The following is a 23855-nucleotide window of genomic DNA, read 5'->3' on the forward strand; positions in this document are numbered from 1 at the left end:
AAGTGCAACACAAAGACGAATATCGATCTATTGTGTTTACCTCTGGTTTAGTGCTACCATCTGATTGGGGTGCCTCACAGTTCACCTGTCAATCTCCATAATGGACTCCTTGTGACTTAGAAAATCCATACTACTCCTGCAAGTTTTCCTTCATAATACAAGCTGATTTCAAAGTTCCACTTCTTTTTAAAAATGTTTCTTGAAGTCAAAGACATGGGAATCTGCATGTCTGTATGCGTTATGTTTTTAGACGGTCCAAAAACCATGTTCTTTATACAAAATGTTCTGTGATGGAACAAATATGCCGGGACTGACTTTGGCAAATAAAAACAGAACATTTGCAGATAATAAAACAGAAATAGTCATCTCTATGCACAATAGTCTTGGGTTACCCAAAAATAATAATAAGTAAATGAAAGAAGGTGAAGGTTTCTCTGAAACTTCAAATTAAACCCGGGTTTGAAACTTGTTCAAAACTAGAGACACATCTTAAAAATAAACAGTAATGCAACTTGTTATTGTAATTACTGGTGACACAGAAAACTTTGCCTCTTGTCCAAGAATCATTCAAAGTTTTCTAATATAAATGAAAGATTTCATTTAGAGATGCGGAGACAGAAACAGCATAAACAGAGGTAGATTGCGGCTAAATGATGAAAACAGATCGAGGAAGGTTGAGTCTGGCGATGAGGGGTCCCTGTGGCTACATGTGGCCATCAGCGTATCTTACTGTTCAATAATGATAAATAAGTTAACTGTCTCTCTCCCCAAACGCTCTCCTTGCTGCTAGCACTCCTCTGCTTATCTAGCCTCCAACATAAAATCCTAATGTTTATAAAATAAGTAAAAGCTGACCGCTTACAACACATCATTTTTATGCACAATGTACACTCACTGGCCCATTTATTAGACACTCTGCTAGCATTAGGTTAGAACAGCTTTTACCCTAAGGACTGTCCTAAATTAGCAATGCCAATTGAATCAACAAGGTGATAAAAACATTCCTCAAGAGATTTTGGTCCAAATTGGCAGCTACACATGCACATTACTTTCTTCTTTTCCAACATGTCCCAAAGGTTCTCTGTTGGATCAAGACCTTGTAACTGTGGAAGACGGAGTCCAATGAACTAATTGCCAGGTTCAATAGACTCGAGATGATTCAAGCCTTGTGACCACAGACATTAGAATATGTGAACACTGTAATCTTAATGGGGTAAACATGATCAGCAACAAAACTCAGGTAGGGTGTGGAGTTAAACAATGCTCTTGAAAATCACTCCACACCATTACACTGCCAGCAGGAGTCTGCTCTCCTAATACAAGGAATGCTGATCCAGGCCTTTGCATAGGAAAGATGCTTTATAAATGAACTATTTACATGCATTCAAGAGATTTTGGTCCAAATTGCATTTTGTTTAAGCAAGAATTGTGGCCCATCTGAATGTAGCATTTGAAATCAAAGGCCCATCACACCAGGTAATTTTCTAATCTGCTATTTTCCCATTGAGATGAGTCTGTGTGAATCTTAGCACCAGTTTTGTGCTTTATAATGGCAGGAATGGGACTTAGTGTGGTTTTCTGCTCCTGTATCTGCTTCAAAGTCCAACGTATTATACTCCTTTCCTTTTCTTTGCTCTTAACAATGGTACGTTCGGATCTGGGATACGTTTAAATATTATGTTGTAAATTTAGACAATAAGATTTTCTTTAACATTAATACCAACTAACCCTTTGAAGTAAGTCCAGTAACTATAACTAGAAGTCATCAGCAGAACAAATGAATATCAATAATCCACACTTGTAAGTACTTTGGCTTGTGTACATTCACCAACAATGGTATTGGTCAGCCAATGCATACAATCTAACAGGACCTAGTGAACAGGTCATCCATTACTGATAACCTTTCTCGTTTACATTACAAAGTTATTTCATGGTGACACTGCAGGAACCACACAATTATTAAATACATAAATACAAATAAATCATTTAAATACTTAATAAAACATTTATTTCATAGTACTTTTAATTAATGCTTTAATATTATACTTATTTACTTAATTTTGTCCATTTTAATTGTCTATAGTTCATTGGCGTTCCAAAATCCTATAAATTGTTTAATAATTTATTTATTTTATTTTTAATCTGAGTCCAAATTCCGTATCACAAACAAGCAAAAGCGGTATGACAATTAAAAAAAAATCCTTGAATCCTTAAATGACTGTCACTGTTCTGGACAGGTAGACGTCAATTACCTTTTGGGGCTCTGATGCCCTTTTTGAGATGCTTTAGGCTACGTTCACAAAGTTGCCATGTCAAACTTTTTCACCCTCCCAAAAAAATCCCATTTGTCCACTTCCATGTGAAGTATTAAATCAGATACAAATCCGATAGTTTTCAAAGCGTCTGCAGTCTGAATGGCCAGATCACATTTTAACCAACATTTACATCATTGGCATGGCATATACGTCATGATTCAGCACTGGAAGTTGCAAGACACATTAAATCTAAACGTAAACAATAGCTGAAGCAAGCAGTGCTGTCTTTTTTCTCCCACTGCTAAACAACTTTAAAATGAAGCCATTATTACTTTTGTAAACAGATGTGACAGCATCGTTCTTCTTCTGTGTACTTTGGGGTCATGAACTGTATGAACTGTTCACGTAGAAGTCTGACTGCAGTTTTATGTAACTAGTATCATGAGCGACCACAGAAAAATATTCAGATTTCAGAAAGAAATCTGATTTGAGCTTTAAGACCTCCTGTGTGAACATAACTTTTCTACTTCATGCTGTTAAACAAGTTCTAATTAAGCCATTTCTGACAAGTTTGGCAGGGGTTAATCAGGCCAAGGTGTAAATGGAGAAGTTAAACAACAAAAAAAGATGTGAGGAATAAGTTTGGTTCATAATTTAGCAAGGGGCGGGGGTGGGGGGGTAACAATGTTTTGTCAATGGATCAGGTTTGTCGGTTTATTTTCCCAAATGAATAAAATTCTTCTTAGAAAACTTCATTCTTAACTTCGGTCATCATTGCCTGACTTTTTGTTCACTGACCTGAAACATTTAAAGGTGAAACTGAATAACAGGTTCATGGTTTAATATAACAGTCTCTCACTCAATCCACCTATTTGTTTAAAGTTTTTTTTGGCTCTAGTGGCCTTTATTTGATAGTTAATTGACAGGAAAGTGGGTAATGAGAGAAGGGGGAAGACATGCAGCAAAGGTCACCAAGGCCGGGAATCGAACCTGCGACAGCTGCGGTGAGGACTAAGACCTCCATTTGTGGGTTGTGATTAACCCCTGCCCCACCACAGCACACAATCCACCTATTTGTTAAAGTATTTAGCAATTTTTATTAGTCGATGGAGAAATGTGCAATATTTTTATTTTTTATTTTTTACGGTAAAACCAAATAATGTCATGCTATTTTACCAAGCTGGGACAAACTAAAGCAAACAATAAAGCAGAAGTAAATAAAACAAAAAATGGGATGAAATTGAAAAAAGGCAGAAAGCAAACAGATATCGGCTTCTCCATTTGTGCTGTTGCTCCATCTACTGTAGGTGTGTGTCTGGAGGGTCCTAATTGCTGCTGAGGTCAGGCTGCAGAGCAGTAAAGGGTTGTGTTTGATGCAGGTAAGAGTGTGCATGCATGCATGAATGTGTGTGACTGCTCTGCATGCCCTTGACTTGCAGCTGGCAAACAACGCTTTAGGCCCCCACAGCTGCCTCATCATTACTGTTCACAGGGATCCCCTGCCACACACAAACACGCACAGGCTCACGCAGAGTGAGACTTAGTCACAGCTACACAGGCACAGACACAAACAGGCACACGCAGACATACACAGAGACACTCACCCCTTCCCGCAGGCTCCTCATTAAGCCAGTGTAGGCGGCAGCAGGAACGAACCACAGTCCCTCTGGGGAGCCTCTCTTCTCCTCCTGATAGAGAGTCATAGAAAAGACAGGGAGGACGGGTGAGAGGGGAGGGTGTACAGTTCGGGGTGGGGGGGGCAGCGAAGGAGCAGAGTGGAAATGATAGAGAGGCACATAGATGAAGTGAAGGAGATACAAGCAGAGAGGAGAGAGGAAAAGGGCAAGAAAAGTCCAAGGCAGGGAGGGTAAAGGGAGCACGAGGAGTCAAGACATCTTGATTACACGGTTTATAATTCCTGTGAGCAACATGCTTCATAGCTACGGCTTATTCGGATGGCTAGTCAAATGTTGGTTACTCAAAATGTTTGCTTGAACTCTTTTTAAATAATTGTGTAAATTATTTGCTGGGGATATAGAGATGTAGGGTCCCATACTAAATTTTACATTTTAAAATTTTATACTTTTCCAGATTTTTGTTGCGGTTTTTGTAACATTCTGGACATTTTTGTTCAAGATACTTACATATTTTGGTTTTGTTAACTGGATCTTTCACAAACGAAACAAGACAATACTAAAATTGGCTTCAAATTTGTTAATGGTGAAATCATTTTATGTCATCTTGACTAACCTAGAGCTGCTCTATTAAAAAAAAACAATAATACTTAGACCTCCTGAACAGGAGTGGCTATCAATGTTGAGCTTTGCCCCTAAACCAACACTAGTTTGCATACCAGAGGACTGATTTAACACACTTATTTAACAAAAAAATATTAAATGACCCTCTTTTTCAAATTTCCGTTTGTCTGTAGATTTCTTTCTTTCAACAACTCAAAATATAAAGCAATCAACAAGTTGCTTCATCTTATTGATAAAGCAGCCCTAACCCAATTGGGTTTTTGTGAAATAAATGTGAGCACTTTTTATACTCATTCCCACTTTACCAAACTTCAATTATTGAATTCAATTATTCAATAATTGAATACTCCTGCAATTTTTTTCCTCAAATAACAAGCTTTTCTATGGCATTTGTAGGCATCATTTTACAAGCCCAAACTCTTACAACTACCCATTTAGAAGTAATTTACAGGTTATTATAGTTGTTTAATATTAGATTACACTTGGTTTTCATTGCAAATATGTACATGAGAAGTATATGTAGGTCTTTCTGAAAATAGATCTTTTTTTTATCACTTTTATAGAAGCACTGTCTCATAGCCCACATATTTCTAATCATTTATCATATAGTCTCTAACTTATTTGAAATGGTGCTCTGTTCCCTTGCTGCTGTGCTTCGCTTTAGGCTATATCTAACCTTGAGGAAAAAGACAAACCTGTGGGCGCTGGGTAATTGTTGTCATTGACAACTGCAGAACTGAAAAACACACAACTTTATTTGGCTAATAGTAAAAGGAACATTCTGCATAGGTTAAACATTGGTTTTCCAGGCAACATATGTAACATAAATTCACCTGTGGCCTGTGGCTTCTTATTGTTAAATCTTAACCTCTGACCCCAACTGAGGCAACTGAGATCTGCAGAGCTTTAGATGTCGTTCAGGGTTGTTTTATGACCTCCTGGTTGAACCGTTTATGTGTTCCTGGAGAAATTTTGGTTGACCAGTCTCTCCAGGAAAGGCTCGCCACTGCTGCATGTTTTCCCCAGTTGGGGATTATGGTTCTCATTTTGGTTTGATGATGTACCAAAGTCTTAGACATCACTTTTTAATCATTTCCAGACAGCTAGCAGTGACTTTGTGTTTCTACCTTTTACATTTTTTTATTAATTATATATTATTAAATCATGTGCATTGTATCTGATAACTAATACACAGTCTTTAGGGTTTTGTTAATGAAATTGAGTAAAAAAAAAGAAAAAAAAAGTAGATTACCGGTAAATACAGTTAATTTCATTTATCAGGGGGACCAACTACTTTCCCCCGAGGGTCAAGACAGCTTGGATAGTTGTTTCCCATGATGAATGTAATAATTATTTGAAAACTGCATTTGTACAAACTCAGATTTTCATTTTATAATGCTAAAGATTTATTTGACAATCTGTAACCCTTCTTTGTGACACAAAAAAAGCAAAAATAGAACAAAATATGTAAGGGGGAAAATATTTTTGTCATAGTAATCCATCTCATGGTACAAAACTATCTTTGATAAACTGAAAAGGTTCTTCTTTCACTAAGCTGAAGTCTAATTTATTTCATTACACTAAAAGCTGTTGAAGATTCAAACCAAGTACTCCATCACCCTGAAACGTGAGCAACATTTAAATCTCCATTTCTGTGCTGGAAAGGATTATTAAGGGTACTTCGATTTTTTTTTGTTTATTTTGGGACTGACCCTAAATTAGAAACATTTTAAGGTGATAAACAGTTGATGAGAGCAACACACTGAAAGGAAATAATAATAATAATAATAATAATAATAATAATAATAATAATAATAATAATAATAATAATAATAATAATAATAATAATAAATAAAAACTATTAAAGAAGATGTTAAAAGTGATCCAGATGGAGCCTCTACAATTTCTTTTCTCAGCTTTGGAAGAGTATTCATAGTAACCAAGTAGGCTGATTGATTTTTGAAGGTTATCAGTCAGTCATGTAAATAGAAATGTTGCTTAATTGACTTGCCTGGTGAGATTGAGGTTAAGCAGAAATAAATTGGCATCACCTTTCCTAATAAAGGAGGCCTTCTTCACTCTTTCTTGTAAGTTTCAGGACAAGGGGTCAATTCCTTTTCAATTGAGTTTAGTCAGCATACAAAATTAAACTCCATTACCTGATGATAAAGTTCACAGTTAAATCCATTTTACTCTAGATTGGTCTTTTTCTCTGAGGTAATGATAATGCATTTTGATCTATCTTATATGCAAGGAATGCTGTGAATGATTCATTTAAACGTATTAACTCAAAGTCATCCATTTCATTTTCATCTCAAAAACCTTTTTCAAAAATACTTTTTTTGTCTTTTACAGTGTCTTGCAAAAGAAAAGTGCTTATATCCCTAGAACTTTCACTTTTTGAACCACTGTAAGCTGACATTTGGAGATTTGTTGTGATATCAGTACAAGGTTGTGCACAATGTCAAAGTGGAAAGAAACAAAAATCATAATGAACTGCAGTACCTGGCCTTAAAATAATTACTAATATGAAAATGTTCAAATAAATAATGATTTCCCTATTTATTTAATTGTGTATATATATATTTTTTTCTTTGCAATTTATTCATTTTAAACTATTCAAAAAAGCTTTGCTCCTCCAGTAAACAATATTCTTAGTCATAATTTAATGCCGATAGGGCCCAGTTGTGCCCCTCCTCTAGGATATGGGACAACTGACCCAGTATTCTTTCACGTCTGCAGCCTTGCATGTAGACATGTCGGTCAACAAGTCCCATTCAGGGCGCTAAAACTTGTTATTTAATGGTTATTTTTCCATTAAATAAAATGGAAAAAATATTATTTAATGGAAAAGAAAAATTCCACTAAAATTGTAATGGTTGCATTTGTCAAACAGATGCATTTGATTTGTCAAATCCAACCTCCTAAAATGAATATTTCTATTTCACCAGCAGTAACATGCGAGTCATTGGAAGAGGTGACATGCAAGCTATACCTCAGAAGACATCATGTAGAGAAACTCCCCTAGTGGTGGCAGCAGGAACTGTTTCAGTTTATTGTTCCTGAGATTATCCCGCAACAGGTCTGTTAGAGTTGACACAGCCTGAAAAACAGAGTGAGATGTGGTTTAGATATAAACAGAAATTCACTCCAATACAAAATACCAAAAAAATCTAGACTTTCCTCCACTAGTGTCTATCGGTGGGTCTATCAGATGTATTTATTTATTTATTTTTTTTTAAGGTGCCTTTTTGTGCGGACACTTATACGGAAATAAACCAAATTTCCAAAATTTTAATTATTTAGCTCCAATGGTTTAAAGTTAACTTACTGATGTTCTGGGGAAAACAGCACTGGAGTGACTAGAGATGCCTCCACAGAGAAAAACACAGTGATGCCCCTCCCCCACCTGTTGAGTGCTGCCAGTCAGCTGGCTGAAAAAAGGCCATTGACTACAGATGGCATTTTCAGCCAGCTCGATGGGCTAATTAGCCTGTCAAGCTGGCTAATTAGTTTGACAGGCTAATTAGACACCCTGTCAAGCATACAGGCTGACTAATTAAGCTAAGATAGTATCAGCTTGTTATACTTGTGTAACATTGAACGGACTAGAATGAAGGAAAGGTGTAATATTATATACAATAGACTCTGGAACATCAATACTAATTTAGTACTACAGATCAAAACATAAATAAATAAATATTAAAGACGACTGTAATATGCCACTACTTTAGCAGCAGCAGGTAGCAGTACTAGCAGTAATAAATAGCAATCAGATCATGGCATTAATTATTTAAAATGTTTGTATTATACTCAAGGTTATGATACAGCGAAAAGCTCAAACCAATCTATGCAAACTGACAACCACATTTATAATTTAAGTATCATGAAGTGGCTTTTTATGCTTTTGAAAACAAGAATGAAGGAAGTCTGGATATATACGAAGGACTAGAAACAGTGATTGAACTAAGACAGCAACAAGAAACAAATGTTTGCATGCAGCGTAATCACAATAGGTCAATAAATACAGTAAGATAAATCACAGTCGTTAGAAAAGGTGCAGAATTTTATAAGACGTAAGCATCAGTAGGAAACGTTCCTCACAATAACAGTACAAACACACACATAGTGGTAAACAATGTTCCAACTTGGTATTATCAAGTAACCTTGGTGATGCCATTACAAGGAGTCTGTATATATATTTGAAACCTCCCAACAAGACATATTAACTATTTATGCTTAGATCTTTGCTACTCGTTTTGTTTAAAAGTCTCAGATGTTCTATAAATCACAATATTCAAAATTCACTTTTTGCATGTTCCTGTACTTTCGTTTGGGCAACTCCTACTTCTAGAAACAATCCAAGTGAAAAAAAACCCAAAACACTCAGCTGTTTTTGGGAATATGTAAATGTTCTCCTGGTGTCTGCAAAACAATCCGTTTCAAAAACCTCTAAATTGTTACGTCACAATTTTGTTACCAAGCAACCCCAACCCAAGCCCCTCACCTGGCAACCGAAGTGGAGATCTACCCACTGCATTACAAGACAACGCTAAATTTGTCCTGCTGGATTATCACTGCAATGGCTGCTGGAAAACGAAAATGATTTTGTTGTCGACTACAATAAAGATTGTGTGTCCATGCATTTCCTCCCAGTCAAGGAGAACAGAGCTAAGTGGCTTCATTTTATTTTTGCTTGCAATGTCCCTGTGAAATTCCCAAAGAAATTTGTAGTTTATGCAAATTCGTTTAGAAAGGAATACTTTAAAAACTACCAACAGCCAAAATACTTCAACTGAAGGCAGGTTGTGTCCCTACTGTTTGTCACAAATCTGTAGATGAAGTTGATGCAATTACATAATAATGTATGTTTTGTGTTGATGTTCGGTATGAACATGATTTGTCGTTTAGCACAAGCTAATGCTGACCAATAGCTTCTGCTGTGTCTCATGTTATGCTCCCCATAATATCTGTTCATTTATGGTCAGAACTGTAGTAAACTGAAAGCGATAGTCTACCATTGAGAAGATGAAGAGTTTGTGAAAACATGTTGGTTACTTGGACACTACCGACATTGATTATTTTTTTTATTTATTTTTTTACATATTGAGAGAGGTGCTTCTCCTCTAACCTTGCAAATATATTTAAAAGAAAAAGGTTGAATTTGCGAAAAACGGTTTTAGCGCAGAGTTATTATGCTGATGTCAGCTGCTTCTGGGTCTGCTTCGGGGTCAAAGATGTGTAGTTGTACCGCTGTGCATTTGTTTGTAGACGTTTTTACGTGTCTGAGGTGCCGATGTAAACACTGAGTTTGGAGGTCTTGGCCAGCAGCAGCTTATTTGCATGAGTTCAAAACAGGCAGAACTGATCAGGTGAAATCTCAATACCTCAGAATGACTTTGTGTATTAATTGTAATGAACATGTTTTGTATAGCCAAGAGACCTATCCTAGCTTGACTGAGGAAGCATAATAGTGGGCCTTTAAAGAAACGGGCAAAAACGCAGTCTTCAAGCTCCGAAATTTTAAGAAAATGCTCATTAAAGAGGTGAGAAGGGCCAAAGACAAGTCCAACGCAAGAAAAAAAAACAAGAGGAAATGTAACAGATTGAGCAAGGCTTGAGACAAATCTGTATTCAGACTGTAAAAATATTGTGGGCACAGGTGTTCCGGACGACCTCTGAATGTGAGCCAACGTACCAAGAGTGTGTTAAGAAACATAAATCAGTTTTTAGCACAACGACTTGTGACTGGATCACTCAAAACAATTACTAGCGCCTTGTCTTTACAACCTGATATTTAAGTATATGGTGAGACAGCTGGCTGCTTCTTGACGTTAACATTAATGGGTAATTCTGTGATCTGATGCAAGACCTGCCTGACCCCTTTGTCAAACTGCCCTCCTCTCAACTTCTTAACATTCATCTTTCCTTCTCTATATGTTTGAATTTGCCAGATCTCTTCGCTTATCTTGATTAAGGTTGAGGCCCTTTTCACTCTTTGCCCATTTTGTAAGCAGATTTCTCAATATAACCTATTTTTCTGTCTGGACAACTTTTATAAGTAGTTATTTTATATATTTGAGAAAGATTTTCCACCACAGAATAAGAGGTTCGCACTAGTAAATTATTTATCTTTTAAATAGAAAACTGCAGCATCACTTCCAGGGACAATAAGTTATTGAGGTGAACCAAGAGACTGGTTAACAAAGCTGCAGTGCAGTCAACCTCATCTTCAAGTGTCCAGCTCTCCACCAATGTGCCTAATTTACAACATTTTCATTCCATTTTTTGTACTCTGATAACCTAATAATGATGCTTGCACAACGGAGCATTATTTTAAAAGGTTTTTTGGCAGATAAAACATAATGGCATGTCCAATGGAAAAACAAGCAATGCCTGGTTAAAATCTACATAAAGCACTGTATCCATCAAAAAGATGATATACATAGATTAGCCCAGATTCTGAGAATGTCTCGTCAAGAGCTCTCCTGGTAACATGAGACCTACTTTTATATTTTATGCACGACTATATGGGGTAATATCTGATGCAAAGTGGAAAACAAATGCTCTACATTATGAAATACCAAACCCATTAGTGCTACTGTAATTGAATTTTTAAAAATGTGTTTAAACCGTTGCGCTTTTCTTGATGGGGTGTTACAAATACTGCTACTTTTTGTGTTTTTGTGCAGCAAGTACCCTCTGAATCTGTGTCCTCAAGGATTGCTGGGAGATTTTTCAGAGCATTTAGTCTCCTTATCGTGTAAAACACCCTGCACAGTAAAGGATGTGCTTCTTAATCTGCAGGTGGGCTTAAAAAAAAGGGAGACATTTTTGAGTGATATTTAGTGAGGTTTCAAAGACACTGCATCACATTAACAGCTGAAAAGTTGTCAGTATTTTTTTCTAAAGCAATTTTATCATTTTAAATAAAAAAATAAACACTGTCAGCAGAAAAAGAACAAGACAGAAAGGGGACAGTGAAAAAAAGACAGGTGTACTTTGTTTGTATGTGTTTAAAGTATATATTTGTGTGTGTGTGTGTGTGTGTGTGTGTGTGTGTGTGTGCGTGTGTGTGTGCGCGTGTGTGTAGGTGGAAATGGAGGGGTTGAATAAAGTATATTGAAGTTACTATGGTAACTAAGCCCAGCCCCAACACACCAATCAGCAGGATTGCAGCAGGAGAACCCCTGCTGAGACGACACACACTCAAAGAGAAAAATGCAAGTGTGTGTTCCGTTTGATTGGTCATCTGTTCCCTGCAATATAAGGAAACACAACAATACAGTATCTGCAGGCACAAACACACACCAATAAGGACAGACAGAACTACATACGCAAAACCCCTGCTGAGAGCTCACACAGGCAGTGTTCAAAACAGCCTGTGCACACACATAAAAGACACACACACAGGACCCCTGCTGAGCCCATAGATGGTCAGGCACGGCCATAGTCACGAACAGACAGAGGAAGATAGGCAGGCACAACGCTCAGTTATATCCACAGTAGCTGCAGAAAGGTAAAGTGGGTAACGGAGGCAAAAAAACAAAAACATTCCACCATTTGTCCTTAACACCAAGGGCATTGAACATACATATATGCCAAGGCTGACCCTTTTCTAAATACCAAAGACAAATAAGCAGCAGCAGTATGAATGCTATAATGAGGACATCAGGAATCACGCAGACATAAATTATATATGGAAACAAACAACAGAGGAGGGAAAATTGGTTTATAATTATAAAGATCATTAGGCCTAATGGTCACACAAAATCAGTTTTCTACTTAGATAGCTCTGTATGAACCTTTTGTTTTTAGAGAATCCACATAAACTGACTAAATTGCCCCTGTGAATTAATAAAACTGATGTGAATATCGTTTTGTTTATGATGGTAATTATGCTCAGATGTGGTTTCAGTCCACTTTTGAAACTTGTTGATTTAACCACAAAAGCATTCACCAGTAATAAGGTTGTGGTCTCTCAACTGCAATTCATCTGCATTTCTGATGCTTACAACAATAAGTGTTGCTCAAAGCCAAAGAAGAAACACATTACATATCACAGGGTGCTCCAGCATACATTAGCCGCAACATTAAAATCACTTTGCAGATGAGGATAACAACGTTGATTATCTAAAAATCAATGCAAGGTTTCTTTGTGAAACCTTTGTTTTGAGCCATCAAGTTGTGTACTTCTTTCAGACAGATTTAAATATTACTTGAGACTGTAAAAACGTCCAAGGTGCTGCAGCGTCATAGCGCAGTAGTATTCACCGGCGGTATAGTGCACCCAATCTATAACGCCCTCAAAGCGTTCCAGAGGGATACAGAAAAGCCAGCTGAGATCTTGCATCCATTCCCCCAACAGATCAGAGGGTTTGAAAGCATGTGATCAATTTACACCAGGAGTGCCCAAGACCAGCCCTTGAGAGCTGATAACCTGCAACTTTTAGATGCATCCCTGCTCCAAATTCCCTCATCATCTTGGGAAAGAGTCATTCATTTGATTCAGGTGGGTTGAAGAAGGGCTGCATCTAAAAGTTGAAGGACAGTAACTCTCCAGGATTAGAGATATGCACAATAAAACACGTGTCTTATCATATGGATAAAACTGTTTGTGCCGTACATTTCATAAATATTATCTTAGCAAGAGTGTGTTCACTGTGTAAAATATCTTATCAAGTAATTTGAGAACTTCTAAAGTCATAAGAACTAAAACAGAAAAATAGAAAAAGTCATCATATTTTACTTGCTTTTAATGAAAATTACACCAAACGCATTATCAGAACATACACTTGTATTTTGCTTCTAAAAACATATCTTTTTTTAATGCAATTTTCCATTAGAAGCAAGCAGTTTCAAATTGGCACAATCTCAACTAAGCAAAACAAAATGCATTTGTAGGAGATATAACCCTGGTGCAAGCAACAGTACAGAATATTAAGGTTTTTCATTAACTTAAAATCCAGTTGTGTCTTCTATTTATGTTTAAATATGCATGAGAGACAAACAGGGAGATGGAAAGTCGAGGAGTTTGTTTTTTTTTTTTTCTGCATGTGGAAGGAAGTTGTCTCAAAGAGCTGTAATGCCCCCAGCTGGTCCAAGCTGGATCTAAAAAGTGAGCATGGAATGAGCAAGTGTTGCTGTTCACATGTTCATCCAGGGTCAATTTTCTCTCAACTGTGTTAAAAGTTTTGATTTTTGTTAGCCCAAAGAAAGGGGAAGGGGAATTTTACTACAATTTTAGATATTTTAAATGTTACATGAAGAGCATGAACACAATTCCTTCTGGCATTTACTGCCACATAATGGTCTAAACTGGTATTACATTTGTGATTTTCCTGGCGTCTTTGATGTCACTGTTAGATCTTTGAGCATGTGAGAATGTAATAAATTCATATTACCCAAACATGAAAATGTTTACCTGGTCACTTTGTAGTAACCGACTTGTCTGTGACTATTACTAAGAAGTTTCTTTTGATAACAATAATTAATATCTAAGTAAACTTGTTAAAGAATGAGGTTAGATTAAGCCTGAAATAATGCTACAGTAAAAAGGATTTATATATATATACATATATATATATATATAATTTATATTGTTTAAGTGCTGCACTCAGCTGTTTTTATTCCCAAAAGACAGCTGAGTATTGAGAACATTTATGAAAATAACATGTTACATGTTTGTATGTTCAGACCTCAGAAACGTGGCAGTCCTCTTCAAGACGACTACAGTACAGAGCTAGAAGACCCATCGTTCTGAGGATCTTGCTTCGTCTGTAAGATATAGTTCAAAATAAAAATGTGATTAATTAATTTTAGATATTGTGTTTGCATATCAGAACAGAGTACATGGTAACACAATTTAAGTTGGTAAACTTCTTAAATGGGCTTTCCTAAAAGTAACAGAACATCTGGAGCTTGCAATCAAAACCAGAACAATGGTTTATTTAATTCACTTAAATAACCCTTGAAAGAAGTTAGCTTAATTATTTCTGAATTAATAATAAATCTGGCTAGCCAACGAAAACACCTAAAGTAAAGCTGTAACTGAAGAGATGGTGCAAGAAAAAGATAGACAAGTGGAAAACACAAATCATACTTTCATTAACCGTGCCTATCTGGCGCTCAGGCTTGTCTTATGCTTTAATTCTGAGCCTTTTCGTTGCACAGGAAATTCAGAATTTACTGTAAAATATATGTGAAACTATAGCATTTTTGTATTACTTCATTGCAAGCTTCATGTTTTCTCTTCCTGGAAAAAAAAAAACACATATAGGATGTACTTACAAATCCCAGTTTGGAGCTTGCCGTAACTGCTGGGTCAATACAGAAAGCTGCCAAAAAAAAAAAAAAAAGAAACATAAGGAGATTACAGAAGTGATAAGGAAAAAGAAAACAAACAGATTTAGGAAACTAAATTAAGAGACAACAATTAAATTATGTAAAAACATGGGATTTAGATGGATTGTTACTTCTTCAAAACTCCTAATTCTTTTCAAAACTCAATTGTTTCTATACATTTACCACAACATATCAACAGCAAAAAATAAAAAGATCAATCCCTATCAGTACCAGGTGTGTATTATGCAAATATACAGAATGTGTTGCTGTGTCTTAACTAATGCTGCATAATTTCAGGAAAACAATTACAATGCTTTTTCAAAACATTTTGATTATATTATATTTGCTTTTTTCAAATTTCTTTTCTTTGACCCCACAAATTTTATAGGATTTAGCATTAAAAATACATCTAAAAATACATCATGTGTGATCATTGAGGCCAATGAAAGCTCATTCTGCAGACCAGGATGAGCCGGCTGCATGCATGGCACTTTTACTGGATTTTGGTAAAGTTCTTATCTCAGTAAATATACAAAACATGGTTCTAGGTATTCCATATTCTAACTCAAACACAAAATAAACATTTTTCAGTTGAGAATATCTTTAACATCAAGTCAGGATCTACTTTTAAACTTATTTTATAATGATTTCATGTGAAAAGGTAAATTAAAGTAGCACATGTTGTGAACCGTCAAGAGAAATGCTATATAGTATTTTAAATTTCTGACAATAAAAATGTAAATTGTGGCTTGTTTTTGTATTCAGGTCTCTTTATTCTTATCCATAAAATCCAGAGTAGCCAACTTCATTTGGAAGTCATAAAAATCGGCTAATAGAGTTCACCTCTGTGCAATTTAATCTCAGAATTACTGCAGAGTTTCTGTGAAGGTCTCAGAGGTTGGAGCACATTAATGAACAAACAGCACCATGAGGCCCAAAGAACACAGCAGACAGGTCAAAGATAAAGCTGTGGAGAAGTAACTAACAGGCTGGAAAAGCTCATGTGGATAAAGTTTAACACAGAAGTGCTATTTGTGTACTCTGTAAATCCGGCCTTTGGTGCAAGAAGAAAAGTCACTGAAGAAAGTCAAGAAGTGAAAATATATATATATTTTTTATAGCACTCTAGTTTTCTGATACACTGAATTCTTGTTTCTATTATCTGTGAGCCATAATTAGCTAAATTTACAGAATTCAATGTGCGAAATATATCCATCTGTGTTTGAAGACTTTCCCCTTTTAGAATAGAAGTTCTGAAATTCTCCTGATGGTTTTCTAAAATATAGAATAGAAAATATATAGCACTGGTGACAGCAAGGAGGGTCCTAACGCTGTCATGCTACTGTATGTTGAGACACAAAATACTATTTCAAACTACACAGTTATGGCCAATAAACCCAGTCAAACTACATTCCAAGAAGGGAGCTGAAGTAAATGTTTTCCTACCAGTGTTGAGTTAATCAGCCTATCAGCAATAACTGTGTGGCCAGCTATACAGCAGAGGTAGCACAGCAGGTTGAGTCTAGATCGAACAGCTGTAGACTGAGGAAGAGCAGAAGAGGAGGGGAGTGGCGTGGACGGCTTCTTTTCTTCAAAGCATGAATGAAGTTGTAGCAGAAAACCAGACCACTCATCATCACTCAGAGAAAGCAGCTTCTCCACTACACAAGACAAGAGAGAAAAGATTTAACTTTGAGATAATCTTGTGTTATACATTCAACTTTATTGATGCAGATTAAGACAACATACCTGAATATGCTGGTACACAGAGGTTTTTGGGATCAAATCGTACAGGAGTAATCTTAAGTATCTGTTGAAGTCATTATCAGAAAAAAACCCATAAACTTCAGTCTGCGACCATCTTACTTTTTGTTGCTTTGTTCACCCTTTTCTTACGACTGTGTCTTCAATATTCACATTCACATTAGGAAGAAACATCTGAAAGGCTAATTATAATTATACTTGATCCTAAAGGATTTAGATTGTATACAGCCATCTCCATCTCCATACCTTTGGATTGTCGATGATTCGGGTGACACTCAGGTCAAACTCGGTGTGTAGAAGCCGCTTCACACAGCTTGCAATGTCAGTATCGGTGACAATCTAAAATAGAAAACAGTGGGGAGAAAATCAGATGACTGCCTCTTTACTGTGTTGACCCCTCAACACCTACACAACTTGCTTGACTCTTTATTGTACAGAATCAGCAAGAAACATTCTGACATTTTGGTTCATATTGTGACAAATGTCCTGAACATCCATGGAGGGAGTCTCCTGTTCCATCCCAAGGGTACTCTATTGAACTGAATTAGTTTAAGTGAATCAAGATTCACTTAAATTCTTTTTCTCCCCCATTCTGATGCCTAATTTGCACTTTGTCAAATCGTCTCCACTACATCTGCATACCTAAACGTATTACAATGATGCCCTCGTAAAGTTAACAGTGAATCCATCATGCTGTATGCAAAGTAACGTTTACCTCAAGCTCAGAGTTGTGGTTTGATGGGTCTGCGATACTGCATTGGGTTCTTGAGTTGCTGTGAAAAACCACAAATAATAAACAATGAGCAACAATGGACAAATAAGAATTAAACTTTTTATTTATAACTGAACTGTTCATAGATATTGAAACTCCACTGAGGTAACACACGGACTACAGTTATGCTTTTAGAAATTAATTAATCCAATTCCGTCCAGATTAATGTCCCCAAATAGTTTTGATGAAGTTTAACTGTAGAATACTTTTGAAACAATATTTCTATACATGCTTTAAACAAAAATACCTAAGTAGAAAGATTGTATCAGTGTTGTCTTGATCCACCCCGTTCTTTGGTTTCAGCTCTAGAACGTTACCTGGAAAAAGGGGAAAATTTGTATTTTTATCATCAGTTTTTTTTTTGACAAAACAAATTAGTCAATAAAAAAGTTGAGTTAAAGAAAGAATTGCATATAACCTAATTTTAGATTTTTTTTTTTCCAGAAATACCATCTTTATTTAGAAATGACTGAAACTGCTTAGTGTAAAAGGCAAATGATGTCATGCTAAATTTGTACATTGTATTTGTAGAGAACAAAGCTTCTCGTGTCCAAGTAAGGAACTGCCACGCCATTAAACCGTTACAACCGAACACAATCTGTTACCTGACATATATGGTTTAGTGGGCTGTCGATCTCCCTGCTTTGGTTGAGACAGATCTCTCGTCTCAACTTGGTCCGCCATTGTTTTTCCACATCTCACTTCCTTATTTGAGTTTTTGTAATTTAACCTTCCACCAGACACATGTGTGACAGATTGTCGGCTTTCAGCTTCCGTGTCACACGGCCTGTCGGCTACATTTGTCGCATGAGAAGATGTTGATTTCTTTGAGACATTAGAACCTGTCTGGTTTATTGCTGAGTGGCTGCTGGGTTGACTGAATGAGTGTTCTGCAGGAAAAGGGCTGTGTGTCCTTTTGTGTCTGTAAAAGAATAAAAATGTGTCAAATAATTTAACCAAAGCCTCTCAAACAAATGACAGCATCACCATTTTTACAAAAATGTTGCAAAAAAAAAAAAAAAAAGGAAATGTTGCAGGGGATAAAATATATCGACACATCCCATGATAACAGAATTGTTTTTCGTACCCATTGACATCTTCAGCTTCCTCATATTTTGCATCATCTTTTTCCATTTTTACTTGAGTCCAGAAAGGATGATCCACCAGCTCCAACCAGCTGATCCTGATGAAGGAAACTAGTTCACACAACTCAACACTGGCAAACCAAAATTACTTCAACGGAAGTAGCCACAGTCAGAATCCACTGAACAATTGGACATTTAAATACAAAATTACAGCCATGATTTTCTCAAGGACAAAAAACGTTGGTTTTGTGACAAAAAAGATCTACGTTTAGATAAAAGTTTAAATAATTTTGAGAAATGAGCGCTTGTCTGTTGTGTGCAAAAATATGTGATTACTAAAATTATATAGATACATATAGTTCATATTTCAAAACCATAACTTCAATGGGAAATCAATGGGTCTGACCTCTTGGTTGGGTTTTTATTTAATAAACCTTTCAGGAGGCTCTGGAAATCCTGACTGGGAGGATTTGGGAGAAACACTGGAAAAGATTAAATAAGTTAATGTAATACTTTATATACAGTTAGGCCCAAAATTAGTCTTACCCCTGGCAGATTTAGGTTTAAAGTAATATTTTTAATTTTACTAACATGCGTTTTCTGACTAAAAGTAATAATAATTTTCATAATAATAATTAAGATTCAAATCTATTGGAGGGAGCTAAAGCTTATGGTGACAGCATGGAGGCCTTCCAATCAGAAAGAGTTCCCCACCAAAGACAAATCAACAACAACATCAAAACAACTTTAAGGATATGACTGGTGTGATAGAAATTAAAAAATGTACCACCTCAATATTGAGAATACTTTATGACCTGCCTTTATATCTGTTTAAATGTAAATGAAAACAGATTTTTATTTTATTTATATCGAAAATTGATAGTCACTTTAAATAGTTTTACATCTGCCCGAATTCATATCAGAAATACATTTCTTGGTTGAATAAAACATTTCTATATAATGCCAAGGGGCATAATAAACATAGCCTTAATTTTGCAGCTTAACTTAACTGTAGGTTCATGTGCTAGCTTGTGTTTGATACACAGCATATTACCTTTCTGTCTTAGAGGTGGCGGTTCCTGATGCAAAATCATCTCTGTCAGTTCAGTGTGGTTATCAGACCAGAAAGGAGGTTTACCTGGAAAACAAGTAGTCAGTAAAAAACCCCAAATCCAAAAAGGATTATGTAAAGTGTATGTAAAATGCATAAAAAATGCAAGTGCAAAGGTTTACAAATCCCATAAAACCAAATATTATTTCAAAGTAACATGTTTCAGTAAACATAAGTATTTAATTTAAGAAATTGCAAGATTTTTAGAAAATAGAAACCACTTCTGAAACTGATGGTAGCAGCATATCTCCAAAAGGCAGAACAAGGGCATGTTAGTCACAGTGGAGCAAGTCTTCATTAAACAATAGTCCACAGACATCTAGAAACCAAGGAGACCAGTTGTTGTAGCTGTTCAACAGTCCCTGGATCTTCTGTCTCAGATGTTTTTATTGTTAAGTGGTCTGGACTTCAGGCAGGCCAGTTCAGCACTCAGAAACTGACACTATGAATTAAATGGGGGAATTTTGTTCTAAAACGTGAATTAAACCTTTCAGACATGTAAAGTTCCCACTTTGCCTCAGTCCATTAAAAATGGCAGCGTTTTTGACAGATTGCTTATGGCTTCTTTGATTGATTAAGCTTTACCCCACACTGGTGGATGGCATGGGGAAATGTTTTTACAGATGACAATTTGTCGAAGGGTCCGAGTCCAAGCAGTGATGTTTGTAACAGAATAAGGACTGGGTGCTTTTTTTAAGCAGTGCCAGTTTAAGACGCTCACGTTTGTCCCAAATTGACTTCTGGGAATATCATTCAGATATTTTCATAGACTGGTGAACCTCTCCCCATCTTCACTTGTGATGAATTTAGCCTAAGATGCTAATTTTACACACAAACCTCATGCTAACCTGCTCCCAACCAACCTAATTTGTTGCCAACATTCTCATCCACCTGTTTGTAATTTGTACCACTTACTGTAACAGCTTTTAAGTCTCCCCTGCCCTTACTATTTTAGGATCTCTTCAGCTGTTAGTTTCTGAATCACCGCAGCTGTTCTGTTCTTAATTTCAAAATGTTATACATTTACGGCATTCCATTGTGAACAAAATAGAAGTTTATAAAATGTGAAAATGTTCCCATTTCTTTTGGAAATGGGGTTGTAAAATAATATTGGCAGCAAAGCAAATATTAGAATCAGAAATTCAGTTCAGTTTCAAGTTGTAATATAATAAAAAGACAAAGCAAATCACCAGAAGAGAAAATGTATCAGACATAGATCATATTAATTAATTGTTACTTTTCAATATGTGAATGTGTTACTTTGTAAACACGTGTGAGTGGGTACCAGTGTACATATAGTAGAGTATACAGCCGAGAGCCCAGAGATCAGAGCTCCTATTGGTTTCTGATCCCTGCACCACCTCTGGAGCGCTGTAGGTTGAAGAACCTAGAAATATGTAACAGAATCATGCAGATACAGTTAGAAAAAGAACTGATATCGTGTTGTTTGCTGTATGCAAAATACAAAGTATGAAATGTCCTCAAATGGCGTTATCATTATCAACAACACCTATGTATTCAGTAGCAAAACATAAAACAGAGGTGATTCGAGAATGACGCACAGTATTGTAAATACTGTTGTTTTCTAGGAATCAAATTATTTTGTTCCAGAATAGTTTGTACAGTCCAACTTGATCTAAAAAAAATCATAAAAGGTCTATATTAGCACATGTCCTTCATTAGTCATACATCAATGTTAAACTCTGACCTTGTACTCTTGCTCTCATGTTCTTGTTGTCTCCTTCCTCTGGTTCCTCAGATGCAGAAAGTGTTGTAAAAATATCCACCAGGGTTTCTCTTTCGGCCTTGGCCAGACAGAAGTTACTAAACTTCAAAATGCCGCTACCATCTAGAAGAACCTAAAGAGAAAAGAAAAAAAAAAACATTTATTATCGATTTAAATACGTATCATGTTATAATCGAAATAATCGCAGACGCTAACCTTTGCAGGGGTGAAATCTGACAGGATGATTCCCAATTCATGGATGTATCTTAATCCTTTGACCAAGTCCCAACCAAATCTCCTCACAATATCTTCTGACAGATTTCCATCATGAGCGACTACAGACTCCAGAGAACCGCCTAGAGGCCAAGAGCGTAGACATTAACGTTTAAAAAGCAAAAGTAAGTATAACAGAAAGGAAAATACTTTTGTTTAATCTCATCTCCAATATTCAGCAAATCCAATATTTATTTGGGAATAAATGAGAAATTACACACCTGTACAAAGCTCCACTATCACCCAGAGGTGCTTACTTGTCTCAAACCATTCATAGAAGCGTACAACATTTGGATGATGCAGATCCTGGCTCAGTCGTACCTTAAAGGAGAGAAATACAACTTGCACCAACAAAACCTTAAAACATTTTGTGCATTGATATTCTTTTAGGGATTCATAATTGACTAATGCAGTACTTCGTGTCATTTAAACTGACCATACATTTAGCATTAGAAAAAAAATTACAAATGAAGCATGACTAGTTAAAATACATGGTTTGTGATCTCGGGTCTCTTGGTTTTGTCTGTGCAGATGATGGCAACATAGCAGAGATTGCTCTTTCGTCTCCCTTTGTAGACGACAAAGCTGCCGTCTTTGCCAAGCTCCTCATAAAGGATGAAGTTCTCCATTTCCTCTGGAAAAAAGAAAGTATACTGTGCTATTCTTAAAAGCTGATGGTTTAGCAGAAAGCAATTTACATGAGGTCAGTGATCAAAAGTTTACAAACACTCACTATTAGCATAAAATTCAATCAATTTTCAGATTTTAATGCTAAATTTGTATCAACTGATATTATTATTCGACTAACAAATATAAAAACAATAGGATGCAAAAGTTTGAATCCATTGTGGATTTTCTCCACAGTGGAGCATGATTATTTAAGCATGATTTTCATGCTTAAATATTTTCAAGCAACCGAGGTGTGTGTTCACTAAAACTACACAACTAACGTGTATGTGGTGAATATTGTGTGACGTTTTCTTGTCAGGCGTTAACTGTTTCCGTGAAACACCAACGGTGAGCTTCAATGACACCAAATTTGCAGGTAACCGAACTCGACAAAAACCCTGATAAACACTAAAAAACGAATACATTACCATTAACCCTGTGCTAATTTAATGGTGACTATATTATTTCAGACTATAGTGAGGAGCAGTCTATTATTTTCAACTACCTTCAAACTTACCTCTCCAACAACCCGCTGTTGGTCAGCGGAAGCCTGATGGACCACGTATTTCCGGCTGGAAGAGGGAGGTTTGTAATTATTTATCTGAATATTAGGATTCACTTTGCTTGTTATGGTTATGAAACGTGTATACAGAAGCCTATTTACTTGGACTGGAATTTTTGTTTGGCATGAGATTTAGGATAAACCTCCTTTTTATTAAAAGCACCTTAATGGTTTTGTCCCACACCCCCTGCGTAACTGGAATATTCCTGAGTTGCTAGGATACCAGACTGCAGACAACAGACGAAGCATGGGGAAGAATAAAATAATAGAAAATGTTTTTGTTTGTTTTTTTCCACAAACCGAATCCATTAATGTTTTTTTTTTTGTTGTTGTTGTTTGCTTGTTTGTTTTTCTGTTTGTTTTTGGCGACATGTATCGTACAACAGCGGCGGTTATTTTGGCTAACAACCAAGTTATGGGAGCAATCAGTGCTTGAGTATATTCATACACGCATGAAGACACACGAGGAAGTTATGCTTTAGTAGGGAAACTAAACACCCGTGTGCTTGTAGTTATAGCAAGTTTGCTCAAGGTAGTTACCAACCTCCACTAGGGGGCACCAGACTTCTTCCTGATTCGCTCCAGAAGTCAAACGTACCGACCAGTAGGCTACACAATGGCACTAGGTGGAGCAGCTTCCTGTAGGCATATTTTATCCAACAAAATAAAAGCAGCCACTGCGTTTGGCCTCTGTAAAACCTAAAACGTTACCTATCTAATTGAAGTATGACTTATTTTACTACATAGAATGAAATAAATCAATAGTGATTTTCAAAGTGCTGAGGATTTGCTGTGACCTTTGTAAATGGTAGACAGAGATAAGACTCACAGGCCAAAATCGGAAACTAAATACATTGGCTCTTTAACATAATAAGGTAATAAACAACACACAGAATGAAAGTGTTTACTCAAAAGTCCAGGTAATTTAAATTCTACTAAATAAATCTTTATGTTAAACAATTTTTTTCAACTTGTAATCACAACTTTTTTGAAGAAGAAGAAGAATTTTGTGGCACTAGCGCCCTGTCATGGGGCA

The 23855-nt window shown here is 36.3% G+C and overlaps 1 protein-coding gene across 10 annotated transcripts in view; it reads right to left on the bottom strand.

Moving 5' to 3' along the window:
- The window catches only part of ulk4 (unc-51 like kinase 4), an 88803-nt gene extending 65368 nt beyond the window's left edge, over positions 1–23435 (bottom strand). For 3 of the 10 annotated variants that reach the window (XR_535782.3, XR_535783.3, XM_008432071.3), the window contains exons 1-20: positions 23364–23430; positions 22775–22829; positions 22080–22222; positions 21810–21909; positions 21532–21671; positions 21298–21448; positions 20875–20976; positions 19533–19616; positions 18885–18960; positions 18481–18576; positions 17999–18315; positions 17641–17710; positions 17337–17394; positions 16868–16960; positions 16607–16667; positions 16304–16518; positions 14804–14850; positions 14212–14290; positions 7509–7616; positions 3860–3943 (exon numbers count right to left, since the gene is read on the bottom strand). Coding sequence is in view for 7 of the 10 variants with exons in the window: in XM_008432071.3 (XP_008430293.1) it covers positions 3860–3943; positions 7509–7616; positions 14212–14290; positions 14804–14850; positions 16304–16518; positions 16607–16667; positions 16868–16960; positions 17337–17394; positions 17641–17710; positions 17999–18315; positions 18481–18576; positions 18885–18960; positions 19533–19616; positions 20875–20976; positions 21298–21448; positions 21532–21671; positions 21810–21909; positions 22080–22217 (2019 nt within the window). In the remaining 3 variants the exon portion in view is untranslated. Of the gene's footprint in view, positions 1–3859; positions 3944–7508; positions 7617–14211; positions 14291–14803; positions 14851–16303; positions 16519–16606; positions 16668–16867; positions 16961–17336; positions 17395–17640; positions 17711–17998; positions 18316–18480; positions 18577–18884; positions 18961–19532; positions 19617–20874; positions 20977–21297; positions 21449–21531; positions 21672–21809; positions 21910–22079; positions 22223–22762; positions 22849–23363 lie in introns of those variants that run through there. The other 7 variants (XR_535784.3, XM_008432074.3, XM_081616741.1 and 4 more) reach the window with 6 other exon arrangements.
- Between the last annotated feature and the right edge of the window lie 420 nt (positions 23436–23855).

Source organism: Poecilia reticulata, chromosome 16 (genome assembly GCF_904066995.2).
Source record: "Poecilia reticulata chromosome 16, P_reticulata-male-v2, whole genome shotgun sequence".
Lineage (NCBI taxonomy): Eukaryota > Metazoa > Chordata > Actinopteri > Cyprinodontiformes > Poeciliidae > Poecilia > Poecilia reticulata.